The sequence below is a fragment of the Oryza glaberrima genome, chromosome 11 (genome assembly GCF_000147395.1).
Source record: "Oryza glaberrima chromosome 11, OglaRS2, whole genome shotgun sequence".
NCBI lineage: Eukaryota > Viridiplantae > Streptophyta > Magnoliopsida > Poales > Poaceae > Oryza > Oryza glaberrima.
Window position 1 is genome coordinate 17,896,040 of NC_068336.1, and position 21,027 is coordinate 17,917,066.

The window sequence follows — 21,027 nt, forward strand, 5'->3', positions numbered from 1 at the left end:
TTTTTGATGAAGAGGAGCAACAGCCCAGCTGTTTATATGCCAATGCCATTTGAAATTTTTTGTGGTTCACCTACACATTGACTGAATTAAGCCCAATGCTGTTGGTTCTCCATTTGATATCCAAAAATTGTTAGTATTTTGAGGATGCAATTTGGCGGAGCTTTCGGTGAAAGGGAATGCAGACAGATGGGTACGGGCGTAAGTACGTGGCTACGGCCTACCGATTTGACGGGTCACTGTTACCTGTCCAACTTTTGTTGCAACCTTGGAGTAGTGCTAGTACACATGTTTGTCCGTAATAACGCAGCAATTAGCATACTGCTGCCATAGTATTGAAGGAAAATTGATTCGAACGTACCCTTCCGTCAAACAAAAAAAACCAACGTATGAAGATAAATCTAAATAAAATACTTGTTCAAATTAATTCCTACAAGTTAATCCTTTTTAGACAGAGCATATATATTGGTACTCTCTACTCAAGTAAGTTTGACTAGAGAGAGTACAAATATATAAACTTCAAAATACTCACTAAAACAAAACATAAAAAATACTCTATACCCTTAAAAAAAACTTCAAAACACTCTCTAATTGACAACATTCGCATGCCATTCATAAGCTCAAATTTTTTTAAACAGTTTATTTGGAGTATATATTCTAATTTGATACAACATTTTGCAAAATATTAGATACTTTGAAGTAAACTTTGATACTCAAGCCACTTTGACATCGCAAAGAACACTAAGGTTGTGTTCATTTGTTTGTGTTGGATATGTCCACATTTATAGTCTTAGGATATGACACATCCACCTAATATCTTTTATATTTTGGAACGGAGAGTGCAAGAGTAGTATTAAGGCTATATTTAGTTCACATCAAAATTGGAAGTTTGGTTGTAAATGGAACAATGTGATGGAAAAGTTGAAAGTTTATATGTGTAGAAAAGTTTTGATGTGATGGAAAAGTTAGAAGTTAAAAAAAAAAAGTTTGAAACTAGACTCAACCTAAGTACAATTTTTCCCCCTTTGACCGAATTTTCCCTGAATGTAGTGTATCCTAGCAACACTTTGGGTACCCTGATCATATTGATTGCTGCTCTGCCCTCAATCCACGAAACCCAAAAAGCTTTTGGATTTTTCCTTTTGTAGCGCTCCTAACAAGCTGCATTCAATGAAGCCAGCTTGTTATACTTAGCACTTAGCACTGGCTCAAGCTACAGTATCCGGTGGATAAGCCCAAAAGGCCTTTTTTTTTCCAGTGGCCCATTTATTAGTGAGCACCGTCCTCGCCTCATCAGGGCCGTCCATCTCCCACCCCCACGCAAAGCTGCTACGTACTCGGCTCCTCCGCCGTCCGATCGGAACATGGGCCAAGAGGAAGGGTGGTAGCGTGGGGCCCACATGTGGCGCGCGCGTGGAGATTGGCGCCGGGCCGGCCCGTTTGACGTCGTGGTCCACGGTGGCCGTGGGCCAGTGGGGCCTCTAGGCCTGGCCCGTCGTAGGGTGGGCCCGGGAGGTGTGCGGCTAGGGATAGGCTAGGCCAGTGAGGGGGGGCCCGGTCCGGTCCGGGATGCGTGCCCGGGGGGTGTGGGGCCCAATGGGCTGCGAGCGGGTCGTGGACTTCTGTACCTGCCTACGACCGCTGCAACGTTGGTGCGTGTAACATTGCGCTGTTGCTCCCAATGGCCATCGAGACACGGCCATGCATATGCTATGCTAGCTGCAGTTACACTCGCAACAACGGTGAGCATGCATCCACGACCGTTGAGGAGGATGCGTTCTGAACCGAATTCGAGGAATCTCCGAACGGCTAAACGGTACTGCATTTTATGGTAGAAGTTTTATATACAAAAGTTTTCTTAACAAACCAAACAAATATTTTTGAGATTATTATACAAGTAATTTATACATAATAAATTATACACTAATGGTTTGTCTCGTTTTACATGTCTACTGTCTGCTCATGCTTGTCATAAATGGTCAGCGTTCGGAACTATAAGTTCCTACTTTTCACCCTTGGTGTGAGTAGCCAATTGCAATCGAGTTTTAATAAACTATGTGAGATAGATGAGTTATTTAGGTATCAATGATCCATTATATATCTACAACTAACTATTGTATGAGTGTACTATTAGGTTTGGCTACATATGTTGTTTTCATTTGGTGCGCCATCCGGAATATACAGTTCACGGAGCAAGAAGATCAAATCACCTGGAAACTAAGCAACCACGGTGAGTATACGGCTTCCTTAGCTTACAGGGCGCAGCTCCTAGTAACAACAACGTCAAATTTCGACACCCTGATTTGGAAGGCCTGGTCTCCGTGCAAGTGCAAGACTTTTGCCTGGCTGATTCTCCAAAACAGAGTATGGACATCGCACAGGCTAACAACCAGAGGCTGGCCGAACGGCTCCACATACCCCCTATGTCGACAGACGCAAGAGACGGCTCTACACCTCCTGGCAGAATGTAGATACACAAAGAGAATCTGGAATAAAATTGCACGTTGGACGGCCTGCAACCATCTTAGCCCTGTTCACTGGCAGCAGACCTCGACGGTACATGAGTGGTGGGAGTCCATCGTAAATACGAAAGAAGCGCCAAAAAAGGCGCTACACACGCTAACTTTGCTTGTGACCTGGGAGATTTGGAACGAAAGGAACCGGAGGACTTTCCAACACAAGAAGCCGTCGGCGCCATTTTTAATATCCAAGATAAAGGAGGAAGCAAAAACATGGGGCATGGCGGGCGCAAGGAATCTTGCCGCCTGGGTGGCGCGGTAATTAGCCCTTAGTCACTGGGGCTGTGGCCCTGTGTTTGTACATGTTTGTTGTTTTGTACAGTTTTATTCTTCTCTATTTAATGAAATTGGCGGCTCGCTGTTTTCGTAAAAAAATGATGTTTTCGTTTTGAAGCTAGTAGTTGACTATATTATTAAATTTGCTCTTATTTTCCACGTGCACAATTTTAAACTGCTAAATTATGTGTTTTTTTAATAAAAATGTATAGAAAAAAATGCTTAAAAATCGTATTATTCAACTTTTAAATCTTTTACTATATTTGTTTTAGGTTATAAGACTTTTTAGCATTGCCCGCATTCATATAAATGTTAATAAATCTAGGCACACATATATGTCTAGATTCATTAACATATATATGAATGTAGGTAATGCTAGAAAATCTTATAATATAAAACGGAGGAATGAGTTAATACTTATGCTTAGTTATGAGTTAATGCACTACCTCATCTCTGTGCGGGCAGAGTAATAATTAAGTTCCATACTTCCATCTCTGGAACACAGCCCCAGCTGAATAGCTGATGATGCATGGAGAGCATGGTGGCCCACACCACCAGTGTCTCCACGTCTCCGCTGCGCTCATCCAACCGACTGCGGATGCATGCACAGTGCCCGCCGTAGTACGCTACGTAGAGTTCCGCTGCATGTGATCGATCGATCGATCGCCGCCGTCGGATTCGAACCTCGGGAGGCGGGGATGAATCCGCAGCCGTCCGTTCGAGTCTGACCCGGTCGTCGTCGGGGTGGGCCCGGGGATACAGCGATAGGGTACGTGGTACTGATGTACAGTAACCGGAGCACTGCACGTTTGTGTCATCGTGTGTGTGTGTGACCGAGCGTGGCCTGGGCGGGCGGCTGGGCCCCACCCACTGACAATGCACCCCTTGATTCCCGCGACCGCGGTTTGCGTACCTACGTCACTACGTGTACGTGTTGTCGATTCGTGTATACGTATATGTATTCCGTACCACTGACTGTATGCCAAGAAGGTATACTGTAGACGGACTGTAGTAGCCTGGTATACGTATAGTCGTAGTATTTGTGTACACATTCGTAGCTCCCCTCGTCCTCGTTCGGGTCTGATGATGATATGTAACATTCGCACTTTTTTGCATGCAGCAGTGTACTCCAGCGTATCTCCACACAGCGGCGGATTTAGAAAATCGATTCATTGGTGTCATGGAGTTAACAACGAAATTTAGTAAGGCCCAAAGAGAATTATCACATCGCCAATAATTGAATTTCTACTATATTCGGTTAGGGAGATTAATCTATTAAAGAAAGCTTGTCCAGAAGTGACCAAGTTCAAGGAGGATACGGCGTGGCAAGTTATCTATTAATTAGGAATGCTAGTTTCCTTCTATCTTTAGGGAAGTGTGTTTAGTGTCCTATAAATACTTTATATTTTCCTTTTATCTTTAAGAAAGTTTCTTTCTTTTTCTACAAGACTAGTATCTACCTATGGGTATAAATATGTACACTCGGGGTCATTGTAAAGAATATCTCGATCAATACTACTCTCGGCGCATCGCCACCCTCTTTCCCGAGGTTTTTACTTATCATCCGGCGGAATTTGGTACCCGACGCAGGGATGCATCGGTTTAGTTCGATCTCCGGCGAAGGGGTAAGTCCTACGTTCCGCCGGCCCTGGCAATTGTGTTGGCTTCATCGACGTCGTTCAAGGCTACAACAGTACATTCGACCTCTTGGATTACTCCGGTTCAGTTGATATATTTGCATATCTATTTATCATATGTCTCAGTTAATCTAGTCTTAGCATATCAATTTAACTCTATCGGCTGCTTCTCGTTTTAGGGTTTCTGTCGGTATCAGCTAAATCGTGTTGCTTAGATTAGATTAGCTTAGACATCCACCACCCTGAAAATCAGTCAATGGCTTGATTGTATAGATATTATGTTTCTTTTCATACTTAGTGCTGCCTCAGTTAAGTTTGATCTACCAAGTCATGTTTAGAACCATAATCTCTAGCCTGCTTCTTGACTGCTAATAAGGGTTTCATCGGGGTTTCAGCCGATGAGGTATCTAGATGTTGCATCGGCTTACAAAGATTACATATAAGTTGGATTTAGCCGATCGCAACAATGGTTTCTCTGTTCATCTAATCTTGTGAATTTTATGACATCGGACCTCCAGCCGATGTTGCTTTAACCTTCGGATCAGTGCTTATTCTATCATATCATTGCTAGCCGACATGTTTCTACTGGATTATATTGTTTAATTATATTGATTATCATCAGCCGATTGCCTTTATATCATTATCTACATTGGACATATAGCCGATAGCTCAAAACCCTATCGCTATCGGCTGGAATTACTCCATCGGCTTGTCAGCCGATCGGCTTATTGATATGCTATTTGCATATCTTGTCAGTTGTAGGATCAAACTGACTGGCACGCCCGCACCTCACCAAGATTTGGACCTGCACTGGAGCTAATTAAGCAGATCTTCCAGGTCAATGTCTGTTTTTCACATCAACACATAGCGTGTCTATCGGTGTCATAGTATGCTAATAATGCTTGATCATAGTGTTATAACATATGAATAATTAGCTTCGCTATAGATTTTGTTGAAAGTTGTTGATGTCACCTGACACCGGCCCTTCTACGGTAGATCGCCCGTGTCTGCACATATGTATCTGTACACTTGGTATACCGTATACGTACGTTCCAACCATATACTATAGCTAAACAAAAGCATGTGTAGGCATGCAGTGTACGTACGTTTGCCGTGTATAGCAGTGTTTTTCTTTTTTTACACATACATATGTAGTGTATTTCCTGATTTTGTATGTAGGTACCACGTACAATTAATGTACTTATTGTTATGCACAGGTAGTCAGGTATGTTCTGTAAATTAAGGAATTTTTTTTTACTTTTTAGACTTTTTTATTTTTTATTTTATTAATATATCTTTCCGAAAAGTATTTTTGAAAACCGAACATCTTGGCTATAGCGTTGTTTTGCCACGCCAGCTTGACAAGAGGCTAGAGTGGCGGGATAATACTGTCACGCCAGCTTTGCGTGGCGTGACAAAGTGATTTGGCCCAAATTTAAAAAATACTTTTCGAAAATGTCTATTAATAAAATTAAAAAAAATAAAAATTCTAAAAATAAAAAAAACTTCTAAATTAAGTTACTGACGTTCTCCTTGCAAAACTATAGTTCAACGTAGCGGCGGATCCACCTCCGATCCAGGGCTATCCAAGTGTTCCCGTTATTCTCTCACCAATGAAACACATGTGAAGATTATCGAAAGTTAGTAAACGATCTTGTACGCTTACCCCTCTGTCCCAGAATATAGCAATCTAGTATCGGATAGGATGTATGCTAGTACTACGAATTTAAACAGAGACGTATCTTAGTATTACGAATTTGGATAGCCCTCTGTCTAAATTCGTAGTACTATGATACATCCCATCTGATCTTAGGTTATATATTCTGGAACGGAGGAAAGGAAGTAGCTAGTTTGAGTGTTTGATAAGGGCACAATTGACATTTACTGTCGCACATGCTCGGAGACGGCCAAGAAATTTGCTAGATGGTGAGACCATTATTTGCACATACACGTACGTGTACAGTGTACTCATGTATAGCTGTAGATTGATTTGCATATGCAATGAGGCATCATATAGCACACGTGTCGTGTAACAATTACTAGTCTAGTGCGGGCATGAGCTCAATTTGTTAATTTGTGATATGAAATTTATATCATATCACAAATTTAAAAGCCAACTTTTTTTTGAGGGAAATTAACAAGCCAACTTGATATGCCCAAAACACGGAACTGTTTTAGCTTTATTTTGTCATGCCATATATGGTTACATCACGTCCCCATCACTCACTTTCTTTAGCATATGCTAAGTGACAAAATAATTCTCATGAAATAAGATAACTATGCAGTCCGGTGAGGATTTCGTGGCGTCTAAATTCCTAATAAAATCTCCAATACATTCTTCCTAACGTGCATGACGACATGAAGCATGTAACATATTCAAAACTCTAATACTTTTGAAACCGATTTTCTAAAGCTGGACACGCCAAAACATAATACCCCCATTATTTCATATTATATGTAGCTTTTACTTTTTTTTTCCTTACCAAACTTTTCTTTTATGTTTGATCAAGTTTATAGAAAAATACAATAACATTTCTAACACCAAATATATTTTCAAAATGTATTTAATGTTACATTTACTTAAACTAACTTAGTGTTAAAACACTGTTAATTTTTTCTAAAAACTTGATCAAAACTAAAATAACTGTCTAGAAAAAAAATTTAAGACGACTTATAATATAAAATAGAGGAGGTAGAAATACTACACATATACTTTTTTTTTAAAAAAATAGCTCTTCATTCGGCAAATATCTTGCATTAGGATAAATTTACAAGTTAATTAGCCATAAAAAAAGTTTTAAAAGGCAGCATGGATCTTCCACTAAAGCAAGAAATTTACAAGAAAAAAAAGAAGAAAATTACAATGCCTTGCACGTATTCACGTCACGCATAAGCTCGATCGAACAAAACCTCGCATTCTAACGTTACTTTATGTCTATCTTTTTTTTTTTTCAAATCTCACGATCTGAAAATCGAATTAAAAAGTCACCTTCTCGTGGCTCCAAAAATTCAGAAAGCGACACAAAAACCTCACGATTTTCCTGAATTCCTGCAAAAAAAACATATGCACGTCTACACTTTCCCAACTCATATCTCTCGTTTTCCATGCGCACGCTTTTCAAACTATTAAATGGTGCGTTTTTCTTGCAAAAGTTTTATATACGAAAGTTGCTTAAAAAATAAAAAATTTTATTTTTTTTAAAAAATTATTAATACTCAATTAATCATGCGCTAATGGATTTTTTATTTTTTATTTTTTTTTTGTTTTGTTTTGTTTGGTAAGGAGGAGTTGGATTCCCAACTGAAGGGGCGAACACAGCCCTAGCACAGCTCCAGTCCACAGGAAAAAAAAAAGCAGAGCGGTTTTGCACATTACCCCCTCCAAAACGTGGAATTTCCATTTCCCTCCCTCTCCCCCTCTTCCCCCCCAACCTCCAACCTCACCTCGTCGTCGCCACGGCCTCCCTCGCGAGTTCGCCGTGGAACACCCGATGGGCTCCGGCGAGGACACCGGCGCGGGCGTCGCGGGAGGAGGGGGAGGCGGAGGCGCCGGTGGGGTGGTGCGGGGCGCGGTGCTGAAGGCGCTCGTGGTCGTCGGCGGCGTGCTGCTGCTCCGGCGGCTGCGCCGCTCCACCACCCGGTGGGACCACGCCCGCGCCGTCGTGGACGCGCTCTCCAGTGAGAAGGTGTGGCTCACTCCCCTCGCCCCGCCCCCCCCCCCCCCCCACCGGAGGAATTAGTTCGGATTTGGGAGCATTTAGATGGGGGTGTAGGGCGGGGCAGCGCTGGGGAATTTCGTCGTGAAATTTGTTTCCCAATTTTGAACTATGCGTAGTGTTGGGGGGCTCGAATGGTGTTATTGTAGTATATTTTTGACGTTTTTCTTGTGCAGTTCTCGAGGGAGCAGGCGAGGAAGGATCCTGATAACTACTTTAATTTGAGGTGAGGAATTGTGCGAGCATTACCCTTTTTTTTTTGTATGTTATTAGCATTTGTGCTGTCGATTTGGTTGGGAATCCTTGACTCCATACTTGTGTCACACTTGCTAATGGTAAGAACTAGTCTTACGTTGGGTTGTAGTGTTTTGGGGCTGTTGGTTTGTTAGGAATTTGGTGAAAATAGCTTATTTCCCCCCTGCTTAGCAAGCTCCATTGTTCTTGCATCGGTACAATGCACATCGCTGATATGCGATTGTGGTGTTGAGGAGTGAATATTGTAGGCTTTTGATTTTATCTTTGGTGATGATGATTGCCTGTGTTTTTGCAAGTAGATGAGCAATACTAAAATGACTGGCCATGTTAGAGCTTGGATATCATAATTTTTCTGATCACTGTTAAGTTTTCGAATTGGATTATTTCTTCATTGGGTTCCACAATAAATGCGCATTGGGATCATCTGCTAGTACGAGCTCAGTATAAAACAGTTCATTGAGTGGCATGTTTATGCAAAGGGATGATTTAACTTTTGTACTTTCTGTCTTCTGTCCCCATAAATAAAATTGCGATTAAGGCACTATGTTTAGTCTTCTAGAAACAAATGGCAGTTGCAACTGTGATGCTGTACAAATAATTGACCTTATTATAAGCACCATGGACGGTTCATTTGCTTTGGCAGAACTACGCAAACATATCAATGAAAATTTACTTGATTTCCTCCTACAGTATCATCTGGAGCAAATTTATTATTAAAGATTTTTATTTCATTAAACCCTATATTTCTGATCCTTTGGGAATAAATGAACAGGCAATGCTTTTTTTTTTTTTTGTGAATTTCAAGGACCTACAACTCAGTGATGTAGTCAATTTTTATTTTACACTATATACTCTGAATACTTCTGCTCTTACTGATTTACCTTGGTCCTTACTGTTGGTCCTTGGAACCGTAATTTCCAGGAGGATACCCGTATTATTGTGACACTTTGGTTATCAATACATGGCTGCCTAGATATTTCGTATGGAAATGCAGCTTCTCTTAGTTGATAGTGATTCACCATTAGTTTGAAAAAAATCTAGATACCAGAATATAACATACTAGAGGCGATAAAACTTCTTTTATTTTTGAATGTAAATTTTGTGCGCCTATGATACAGACTATTTCATTTACACACTCAGGATTATTTGTGCTTTCTTTCCTTATGGAACTCTTTTGAGTTATCAACTTGTTTCTTTTTGGGCATAAGGCCAAACATTTTGCAGTGTACATGCTAATCTGCTTTTGATCAGACATATATCTGGTGTTATAACCTGATCTTCCTTGCATCGTAGGATGCTTACATGCCCTGCAACAGAGATGGTGGATGGTTCTAGAGTGCTTTACTTTGAGCAAGTATGCCCACTATTTTCATGTCTTTATTTCACATTTCACAGTCTAGTCCCTTTCTAAGACTTGGATATCTTTATGTTCCTTGCAGGCATTTTGGAGAAGTCCAGAAAAACCTTTCCGACAAGTATGGTAACTTCTAATCTGTAGAGGTCATTCTTGCAAGCCTCTGTTTTTTTAATTCAACATGTGAATGCATTTACTATTATATTATGTTCAACATTTTTAAAGTGCTTCTCTACAAATTGAAGTGCATCATGTGAAAACATGTATGGTTAACAAGCTTACAAGATCTGATGGTGCACATCCACAAACATCATATTTTGTGCCATCTCATGTTAATTAATTGTCTGCTTTCCTATTCTTTGATCAAATGGTATTCCCCCATTTCACTGATTTGGTAGATGCTTAGAGCAGCCATATGACCATTTGTCCACTTCATGCTTATGTTAAATCCAACTGTACAAACATTTTCATGTGTTTATTTCTTTTGTCTGGAGTCTGGACACTTTAGGCTATGCTGTTATTGGAGATAGTGAGAAAAATGTCACATTACTCTGCAAAAAGGATGCTTCTCATAAGATGTTCAATTGATTTGACATAACAATATGTGAATACTAGAACTGAACATTTCATTTGCAGCAATGCTCTTTTATTTCCAATAAAAAAAACTTTAGGGGTTGGTCATGGCAGTATCTGTTGATACTTAATATTGACAAGCAAAAATAAGAAAAGAATTTCTAACCCACACCATGGGATCTAGTCAAGAGATGATATATAATCAACTAGACAACAAGGCTGTTTTGTGACAGATATTGGTACTTTGCATGTCCTTTTGTAGCATATTATTTATATGATTTCACAACAAACTTTCATTTAAGATCTTGTCTTGTTCTTCTACGTTTCTATCCCATGTACCTTTCTGCTTTAGTATTTATATGCAAATGCTAATAAACTTATGGTCCATGCAGAGATTCTACATGGTAAAGCCATGCCCAAAGGATATGAAATGTGATGTTGAGGTGATCTTACCTGTGCCTTTATCTAAGATCTGATTGCATATATGCCTTTACGCTGATATTGAAGTTTTACATGGAGTAGTACTCTGCATTGATATTCCATAGAGTTAGGCTGTGTTCTTCCCCCCATTTTCCCAACCCACCTCTCTCGTTTTCCGCGCACACAGTTTTCAAACTGCTAAACGGTGTGATTTATACAAAAACTTTCTATATAAAAATTGTTTAAAAAATCATATTAATCCATTTTTTCAAAAAAAATTAGTTAATACTTAATTAATCATGCAATAAAACGAACTTCGTTTGCGTGCCAGGGAGGAGGGGTTCCCAACCCCCTCCTCCGAACACAGCCTTAGTAGAGTCAATTGGTTCATAATCCTCCAGTTTTGAATTTAAACTGCTGTATTACCAAAGCGAGGTCATAAGAAGAAATGATATATCATATTAAATCGTAAAAGAGGAATCTGATTCATGAATGTTAGTGTGGCATTGCATGATCTATTTTCTACCTTTTCAGTTTTTCATATAAAATGCTGAAAACATATGTAACTTTCCTTACCTTGTCCATTTTAAAGATTTTTATTAACACTAGATAATTTTCAATGGATAGTTGAGTTCATATGCAATTAGAGATGTTGAAGAGTACAAGAATTTCTGTGACCGTCCAAAGGATCAGAGGCCACAACCAGAAGAAGTCATTGCGGTATGTCCTGTCAAAATCATATTTTTCAGAATGCAAACCTGAGAGCTTTCCCCCTTTAATTTGTAATTTTGGTTGAGGTATTTTTTATCATGTTTCCATGGTTCCATGAGATGCGTTCCCATTATCAGTAATTACCTTGCTGTTTATAAGAGCCAAGTAAAAGTACTTTATACTCATTGGCACCCATGGAATTTCCTTTGCATCTATTTATCAGACCTTCAAATGTTCCCATGGACTGTAAATTTGTTTCTACTGTGTGACCACCAGATTCTGTTCATTTTTCTATCCATCTAACTATTTTGTAGTGTTAAGAGTGATATGCAGGTGTTGCTCCATTGTCTAGGTTAAGAAAATCCTTTATAGGAATGTGCTGAGGAATTCAAATTAATAATACCGAATTTAGTTTCTAATGAACTTTATAGTTTCCTTGGTTATTACAATTTGAAGAATGGTTTACCCAAACATACATGTATGCAATCTGTCATAACTAAACATTATCACTATATCTTCGCAATTGTATATTGAAATGCAAATACAGTAAGTTACGAGATGAAATTCGAGTGGAAGTCACTGTGACAACAATGTAGTAGTCAACCAGAAGAGGGGATATGTTTTCAGGGGTTATATGCTTAACTTTGATAGTTTGATTACTGGCTAAACTCATTTTACTAGTAACTGATTGATGACTGTCATTAGCTTGACTTTTTGATGGTTTACCTTGTAATGAATGAAGCAAAAACTGTTTTCAGTTTCTGTACTCATCTTGGTCTAGGTAGTATGCGGAGTTGCTTGCAAATAAAATCAGGTGAAATAGCCACTTGCATGGGCTATATAGGAAATCTGCATTATCATTTCCACCAATTTAATGACAAAATGATATGGGGGAGTCTAATGGGCTGCAGTTTTGATAGATATGTACAGTATACTGGCTGACTATCATATGTTTGACTGTACCAATTCATGTACATCCTTTTTATCATTTAAAGATCATGGAATGGGACCTAAATTTGTGTTGTTATGTGCTACACTTACTGCACTAATAGGGCAAGACTTAGTTCCCACATGGATAAAGATGCTGGCTCCCTTATTACATGGCATAAAATGTGATGCACCCAAAGCTATGCACTATATTTGTAAAGGCTGTAGATCTTACTGTGTCCCCAATGGATATCCACATGGAATCATGTGTTAACAATAGCTTGCTTCATACAGTTCAGTCCTCGCTAGAAAACCTTCCATTACTCTTAAATTGTAGCCATGATGCAGCAGTCTCATCTCCAGATCGCCCTTAAATGATTTGTTGAAGCTTTTTTGGACAGTTTGAAATTAAAATAGAACTGAATTGTGATTTTGTAAGTTATGTTTCTTTCTTATTTTAAACAGTGTTCGAACCTTTATTGAGTAAATGGCTATGCTCTCTGGGCTACAATGCTTGTGCAGAAATAGTATCTTGTCTGAAACATCTTGTCAATCTATGATGTATGTGAAGTTGTGAACCCCTTTGATGAGCCATAAAAAGGAAATAAACTTATCATCGTATAAGTCTTAGCTTCTGTTCCTATTGTGTTGGTGGTAGAAGAAAAATAGACAAGTTTTTATTTTCATTTTTTTACCCAAGAAAGTAGTTCGCACTACTCTTCTGATGCTCAAGTTCATTGTTGGTTCGCAGGACATTGCAGAGCACCTGACTACCATACACTTGTCGCGGTGTGAGCGTGGAAAGCGCTGCTTGTACAAAGGATCAACCCCTCCTGAAGGCTTTCCCAACAGCTGGGTTAGTCCTTTTGATGACAACATTTTGTCTTCTCCTGAGTCCTGACAAACAATAACACTCCTGGATAATTTCTTGTTCTCTATTGAACGTTTCGAGGCAAATCCCGTGATCTCAACATCAATGTTTTGACAGAGCGGTGCGACATATTGTACATCGGATTTGTCCATTCACAAGAATGGTGAGGTGCATATCTGGGACAAGGGTTTTGACGATGATGGGAATCAGGTATCATTTTGTATGTTCTCTCATGTTGTCATCCCTTGTAACTTGCAGTCCTTGTGAATTTTATTCCTTCTAACAATGTAGTATGAATTTATCTCAGGTTTGGGGAACCAAAGCTGGCCCTTACGAGTTCAAGCCTGCCCCCAAGTCGAATTACGACGACATGTTCTCGCCGTTGAATTTTTCTGCTCCATTGACGCTGGAGAAGAAGATTGAGAGCTCGTTCGCAATCGATGATCAGTAGTATATTAGTATGTACATACAGTTCATGTACCTCTCTCTCTTTTTTTTTAATTTAAGAAAACTAAGCAGAAAAAACTGCCTTCGTTTAGTATATAGCCCCGTGTACTGAATTTTGTTGCTAAGAAATGCAATAAAAAGTAGCGTTGCATGTATATAGGATTTGTGAAGTTGAGCATACACAACGAGAGCCCATATGGTGTCAAGCTGGAGTGGTCAACGGTCAACCCTGGGCGCTGTCTAACAAAAAGAATTTCAGTCAAATTTTGAACGGCTCGTGATTGTTCCAATATCCGTGCAGCTAACATTATCCTTGCTCCCTCACACATGTGCCGCGTGCTTGTCCTCCCCAACCCCACTGCCAAGCTGGGGTTAATATATAAAACGAGGCAAGTTATTAGCATATAATTAATTAAATATTAATTATTTTAAAATTAGAAAAATAGATTAATATGATTTTTTAAAATAATTTTTATATTTTTCTTTTGCAAAAAACACACGTCTGATAATTGGGGAAGTGCGCGTGTAAAAACGATGCACTTTTTTTCTCTATGTTGTTGAAACGAACGCAAAGATAACGAAATGGGCCCACCTGACCAACAACCTCCTCCCCTCCTACTTCCTTGCCCGCTCCAAGCATTCCGAAGTTCGGTGACGTCAAAGCCCCCGCCTCGCCGGTCCTTATCTCCAGCGGCTTGCGTTACCGGATTCACCTCTATCGCCCCATCACCAACCTTGCCTATTGTTGGCTACCCTCTATCGCCCCACCACCAACCTTGCCTATTGTTGGCTACCCATGCCGTGGCTCTGATGACGCTATCATCGCCCCACAGCCCGTCCTTGTCTGCCATCCACCACCATCCACGGCCATCTCTCTAAATCCCCTCTTCCCTTTTCCAAACCCTTCCTATCCTGTCCCTAACCACAAACCCTAATCCGTATGTGTAGACCCCCGTTTTTATAACAGGAATTAATCATGTAAACAGTACCATTTCCCTGGATCAAGTAGTCTGGTACACACGAACTCATGGCTGAAATATCAAGTGCACATACACGAGAGTCTAATATGAATTATTACATCATAAGCCCGCAGGCACAGTCTTAAATCATCGGACCAAGCGGTCCGGAATACATTCCAAAAACAGAAGTAGGTAAGGCGGTGGAGTTAAGGCAGCGGCACGCCATTGCCACAGGCAACGACCGTAACTAAGACCTACTGAGCGCCATCGTCTTCATCTCCCTCCTGGTAGTAGGCATAGGGATCCTCCGAAGCTTCATCTCCCGCTTCTGATTAATTTTATATTTGCAAGGGTGAGTACCAACCGTACTCAGCAAGCCACCACAGCAATAATGCACATGACAGGGGTATTCAAAGGATGGCTATGGTTCTTTTGCGCAAAGCAAGTTTTGTAATTCTTTTCACAAGCCTAAGACCTAGCACAGACTGATCAAATTTTAGTACCAGTGTTCATATTAAACAATGACGGTTCTGTCCACCATCCATTGTGATCCCAAGGATAGCTTCCCGCCATTGAGTCGTCATGGTATTCTGAGGACGTCCACATTCCCGCCTCTCAGGAAGTGGCTCCATCAGCATAGAAATCATCATGCAATATCCCATCCCACACAATTAAGAATTTAGAGTCTAGCCAAGTGTAATACATGTCCCGGTGCTCGATAACCGCGAGCACGGCTATTCGAATAGATTTGGTTTACACACACTGCAGTGGATGTACACTTTACCCGCACTCCGCGACTGCCCAACACATGAGCCTCGTCCCAACACATGAGACGCGTCACGGCAAAGCTTTTCGATAACCTCGCATTGGCAGTACCCGCTCCATGAACTTTACATCCTCATACACTCTAGGCGTACACGGTTTCTAGCAGTGAGAGAAGTTCTGGCGTACCCGGGAAGGGAAGACTCACACATGCATTAAGTTATAATTATGTTTAGATTCTCACATGGCAGTCCTACCGATGGCGACACCACTGTAGACATCCGCCCCGCGGTCCTACCAATGGCTGCCCCACCGTAGAGCCCCTGCCTCACACATCAAGAAACCACTATGCATGGATACTGCCTCCGCTTAGCTATCTACTCCGCTTGGTCTATACCCATTCGAGAAGTACGGTTGTACGGGGGGTCGTTTCATGCTTAACTTCATGGCTCGGTCCTTAATTGACCAGGGACGGCACTAGCCTTTTTCCGGATACCACCCAAATCCTCCATCCGCTCCAGTCGAAAACATTTGTTTAGTTTCATTTTCCTTTCACAAATCATGTCATCTATATCATGGCAATGTGGCGCTCATGTCTCCACATGCCGTATCTCAATTACCTTCCCAAAGGTAATTGCCCAAGCATATAGCATTTGATAAATATGAGTATGCATAGATCTAGAGTAGCATTTCTAAGCATTTGTCATAGTTGACTAGGGACTCATACGTAAACATGGTTACGAAGGCATAAGGGGTAAACAATAATCAAAGTATGGCATAATCACAAGTAGGATGTTCATTATTGCATGCAATTTATTTGTAAACAAAATAATTTCGCAATTGGGATCAACATGTTCAAAGAATAGTGATGACTTGCCTTGCTCAAAGTCTTGCGGGTCTTGGCCTTCACTTGGATCCGCAACTCCCTCGGGCTCTATAGTTACGTGCGAAAATTGATTTGAATTCGGTTAGAATTCAAATAAAAATCCAAATAAATCCAAATGGAAGTCGAACGCGTAAGTCGATTCTTTTATATTAACTTTACTATTCGCGAACTAAGGCAAACCCAATTTCGATTTTTATATCCTAAACTATTTTGCGGGTATAAATATTTTGTTATCATAAGTTTTTAATTTAATCTACCCGAGCATTATATCCATTGAATAGGTTGGAAATTTCTATTGCAAGCTAAATATCGGACGGAATCCTAAAATTATAATATTATACGATTTAATTTTAGTCTAGGACTAAACGATTAAATATAATATACGACTGAAATTCCTAGTGATTAAATTCGAATTTATACCGTGAGTCGATTAGTTCTAGAGATTATTCAAAAATAATCTATAATAGTCTATAAAAATTCATCTATTTGCTTAGTTATTAATTACATCTAAATTACTACCGCGAATTGATTTCTTATAGAAATTACCAAGAATAATCCATATTTTATATCAAATTTCACAATCCTACGACTATAACTAATCTATAACTAAATTCTAATTATTTTAGATTTTCTAAACTTCCCTAATCTCCCTCTAATTTCCTATTTATTTCCTTTTCTTTTTCTCCCTTTTTTTTCTTTTTCTTTCCTTTCCTTTTCTTTTCTTTTTCTCTTCTCCTCTCTTTTCCTTCCTTCTTCCTCCCTCTTCTCTCTTTTCTTTTCTTCTTCCTCCTCCCGGCTCCTCCCTACCTCTCTCTCTCTCGGCTCCCTCTCTCCCTACCTGAGCGGCGACGGCGGTGGACGCGAAGGGGGAAAGGCGGCTCACCGGCAGTGGCGGCGACGATGACGACGGCGGCGGCGACGCGGACGACGGCGGCGCGGGCGGCGCGGTGGCTCAAAGCGGTGGCGCGGCGGCCTAATGTGGCGGCGCGGTGGCGTGGCGACGGCGGCGTGTGGAGGAGGGGAAGAGGGAGAGGAGGAGGGGATGGAGTGGGGGAGAATGGAGAGGGAGGGGGGGGGGGGGTATTTGTAGAGAGGGGAGGAGGAGAGGGGGAGGGCGGCGGCTTATGGCGACGCGACGGGCGGCGCACGGCGTGGCAGGCGGCGATGGCGACAGGCGGGCGGCGCGGCGCGGGACGCGAGGCGGCGATGCGACGGGCGAGCGGCGCGGCAGGGTGCGGGGCGCGAGGCGACGACGTGACGGCCGAGCGACGCGTGGGCGCGGGGCGCAAGGCGGCGATGGCGATGGGCGGGTGGTGCGGCGCGGGACGGCGACGGCGAAAGGACGATGGCGCGGCGACGGGATGGGCGCGCGGCGGCAGGCGGGCGCGCGGCGCGGGGCGCGAGGCGGCGGTACGGGGCTCGAGGCGGCGGCACGCGGCGCGAGGCCGACGCCGACACGACGGCGATGATGGCGACGGCGGCGCGGCGGGCGAGCGGCGCGCGGGCGGGCGGCGCGCGGCGAGCGGCGCGCGCGGCAGGGGAGGGGGCGGGGCTAGGGGGACCGTGTCGAGCACCTGGAGTGCAATGAACAGTGACTTTTCTATTTTATCCTAATTTTAGCCCATTTTCTATTTAAATATAGCCCTATAAATTCCAATTTTAGCATAATTGGAGTTTACTCCATATTTGTGTTATCCTAATTAAAAATTTACCCTAATTTAATATCACCCATATTTCATTTATATAATTTATTTGAATTTTTAATTAGGGTTAATTCTTATTTCATCGTACCAAAATTTGATTATTGCTAATATGGTCGCGACAATATTTTATTTGTTTCCAATCTCACCTCGACCTTATTTTAAATCATATTCTAGTCATTTATTTTACTTATTTAATTTTGGGTTTTATTCCTAATCAATTGTTCTTTATTTGCGATTTATGAACTCCGAAATCCGAATCCAACAAAATAGTCGAACAAAATCGGCATGATGCAATTTATTTAAAAAGTTTTTGAAAATCCATATTTTTAGTGTTTTGATTTCATCGGTCGAATTTTCAGGGTGTTACAGTATGTCCTTTACTAGAGTCAGGGTGTCGTCATCACTAAAGAGAGAAGGAGCTCGTCGTCGCTGGAAAAGATGGTTGCCATCACCATCGCTAGTAAGCTACCTTTCCTCCCTCACTCTCTCTCCCTCCTGCTGAGGGGTGAAAATGGATCGGATATTATCCAATCCGATCCGCTCTGAATCCGTCCGAAATGAGGATATGGTATAGGCTTTTAGAAATCCGTCTCTGGATATGGTTGCGAATACGGATGGTATGATGTGGATGCAGGTAAGGATATGGTATCTCTAAAATCCGGCGGATGGGGATTATCTAACATTTCTATCGAATTATCCAATAGTCTGTTTGCCGGATAATCCAAAATTATCAATACATGTAGGTGGTGTTTGGATTTTAGTCCCTATCACATCAGATGTTTGAACACTAATTAGAAGTATAAAACGTTGACTAATAATAAAACTGAATGCATAAATAAGAGCTAATTCGCGAGACAAAATTTTTAAGCCTAATTAATCTATAATTAGCACATGTTTATTGTAGCATCACATAGGCCAATCATGGATTAATTAGGCTCAATAGATTCGTCTTGTGAATTAGTCCATGGTTATGGAGTGGGTTTTGTCATTAGTCTATGTTTAATACTTCTAATTAGTGTTCAAATATCTAGATGTGTTAGGGACTAAAATTTAGTCCCTGGATCCAAACAGGGTTGTAACCACTCTATCTATTGCATATAACATAAGTTGGTCTATCCAATGGCCTAATTCATCAATTAACCTAGATTTCTTAGTTTGAGGCTTTCCTCGTCTCATGTCACATTTGTGTAGCTTATTTTTATATCATGGACATCATGTATTTATGTTGTTTAACATTTAAGCACATAATTACTACGATGTGTCGTTTATTAATTATTGTATTATTGTTCCTTGCATTGCTAACTCGATGTTGTATTGATTGCATATACACGTAACATTCGATAAATTTAATCCGTTTTCAAACCGATTCTGCACCATTTCCGACATCCGAAACAATCCGCTCCACATCCGCATCTGTACACTATCAGCACCCGCTCCGAATCCGTTTAGAAAATATGGTTTAGGATATGGTATGACCACTACCCGTCTAAATCCGCTCCGTTTTCACCCATTATCAGCTAAAAACTAGCAATCCTTTTTTTACCGCTATTTTTCTCTATAAACGAGAAAAAAAATATCCCTGCCTCCATTCCCCTCCTCCAACCTCCCCTTCCAGAGGAAGATTTAGCTGTTTGCTACTATTAGAATTGACTGTAACATCCTGATTTTCAAGATGTTAAAAACTACTCCCTCCGTCCCTAAATATTTGACGCCGTTGACTTTTTGAAATATTTTTGACCGTTCGTCTTATTAAAAAAATTATGAAATATGTAAAACTATATGTATACATAAAAGTATATTTAACAATGAATCAAATGATAGGAAAAGAGAATTAATAATTACTTAATTTTTTTAATAAGACGAATGGACAAACATGTTCAAAAAAGTCAACGGCATCAAATATCTAGGGACAGAGGGAGTATTTAATAAAAACCCTATTTGCAAAAATCTTGGATCTTTGTGTGCTATTAAGGACCAAAGTGCCAAGATCTCAATTAAATCCCTTAGTTGCTACAAAAAATCCCATTTTCAAAATTCCTTTCCAAGCTCCAACCTCGGGGTTTGAATTTTGAAATTCGAATTCCCCTCCATTCTTTCTGATTCTCCCAAATCCAAAAGCCATCAAATTTATTCTCTGTCTCAAAATTCAAATTATCCACAAATTATCTATTTCTCCCTTGACCACTCTTTCTCGACCTCCTCTTAAATCCATGAGTTCAATCAGCAATTTTGAATTCAAATCCTCAAAATTTTCCCTTGGAAATTACCAAAAATTACTGTTCCACCGGGCCACCGCCTAAGCCCTCTTTCTTTTTCCCTCTTCGGCCCAGTCGGCCTCTCCATCCTTTTTCCTCCACTATGACCTATTATCATCAATCTTTCCTCTAAAGAGTTTATCACTTGCAAGTAGTCCAGAGAACAAAGGGCAGGCAAGTTCCGAAGAACTCCAACATCTTTTTGCGCGCCACAGTATCTTAACCATGATAGATAAGTTTGATAGTTTTGTGAGTGCTGAACTGATCCACCTTGGTAGTGTGTGGAGAGTGGGCTTAACTCTGATGGGCTGAGGTTAAATATATCTTCGCTTTTTTCGGTGAGTTCTTGAAGTGCCCAATCTACATTCAACATGAAATCGAGGGATATACCTGGAGCAAAAATATGGATAGTTTTAAGTTTCTTCATAGAACCTGAGCAATCAAGAAATTGTTTCTCTTCGCTCTTCTCTCATGTAGAGAGAAAAAGTTCCAGAACCCTTAGTTTGGGCAAATTGTAGTTTGGGCAAATTGCTCATATCGCCCGTGCTGCCACACTGTACCATCGCCGGTGCTAGATTGGTTTTCCTCCTAGTCTCCATTATCAAGAGCAATCGGTGGCCAGAGGTGGCGTTCCGCTAGGATTTTTTTTATTTTGTGAACTTTTTTAATTTTAAAATAAACCCTTTCAAAACAGTATATTTATAAGATTTGAACATTTTAGCCACGGCTGGCGTGACGGTTTTATCTTGTCATGTCAGC

The 21,027-nt window shown here is 40.8% G+C and overlaps 1 protein-coding gene across 1 annotated transcript; it reads left to right on the forward strand.

Moving 5' to 3' along the window:
* Positions 1-7,826: 7,826 nt before the first annotated feature.
* Positions 7,827-13,858, forward strand: LOC127755957 (chromophore lyase CRL, chloroplastic). The gene is made up of 9 exons (XM_052281563.1): positions 7,827-8,115; positions 8,322-8,371; positions 9,694-9,754; positions 9,840-9,875; positions 10,720-10,770; positions 11,375-11,467; positions 13,137-13,241; positions 13,374-13,466; positions 13,564-13,858. Exons 1-9 carry the CDS (start codon positions 7,921-7,923, stop codon positions 13,705-13,707), a joined length of 828 nt encoding a protein of 275 aa, XP_052137523.1. The 5' UTR covers positions 7,827-7,920; the 3' UTR covers positions 13,708-13,858.
* The last annotated feature ends 7,169 nt before the right edge of the window (positions 13,859-21,027 follow it).

Excerpts from the sequence above, each read along its gene's own strand:
- LOC127755957 (XM_052281563.1), top strand. The coding sequence starts at position 7,921 with ATGGGCTCCGGCGAGGACACCGGCGCGGGCGTCGCGGGAGGAGGGGGA. Across the intron at positions 8,116-8,321 it reads ACGCGCTCTCCAGTGAGAAG|TTCTCGAGGGAGCAGGCGAG; the intron begins GTGTGGCTCACT and ends TTTCTTGTGCAG. Across the intron at positions 13,242-13,373 it reads AAGGCTTTCCCAACAGCTGG|AGCGGTGCGACATATTGTAC; the intron begins GTTAGTCCTTTT and ends ATGTTTTGACAG.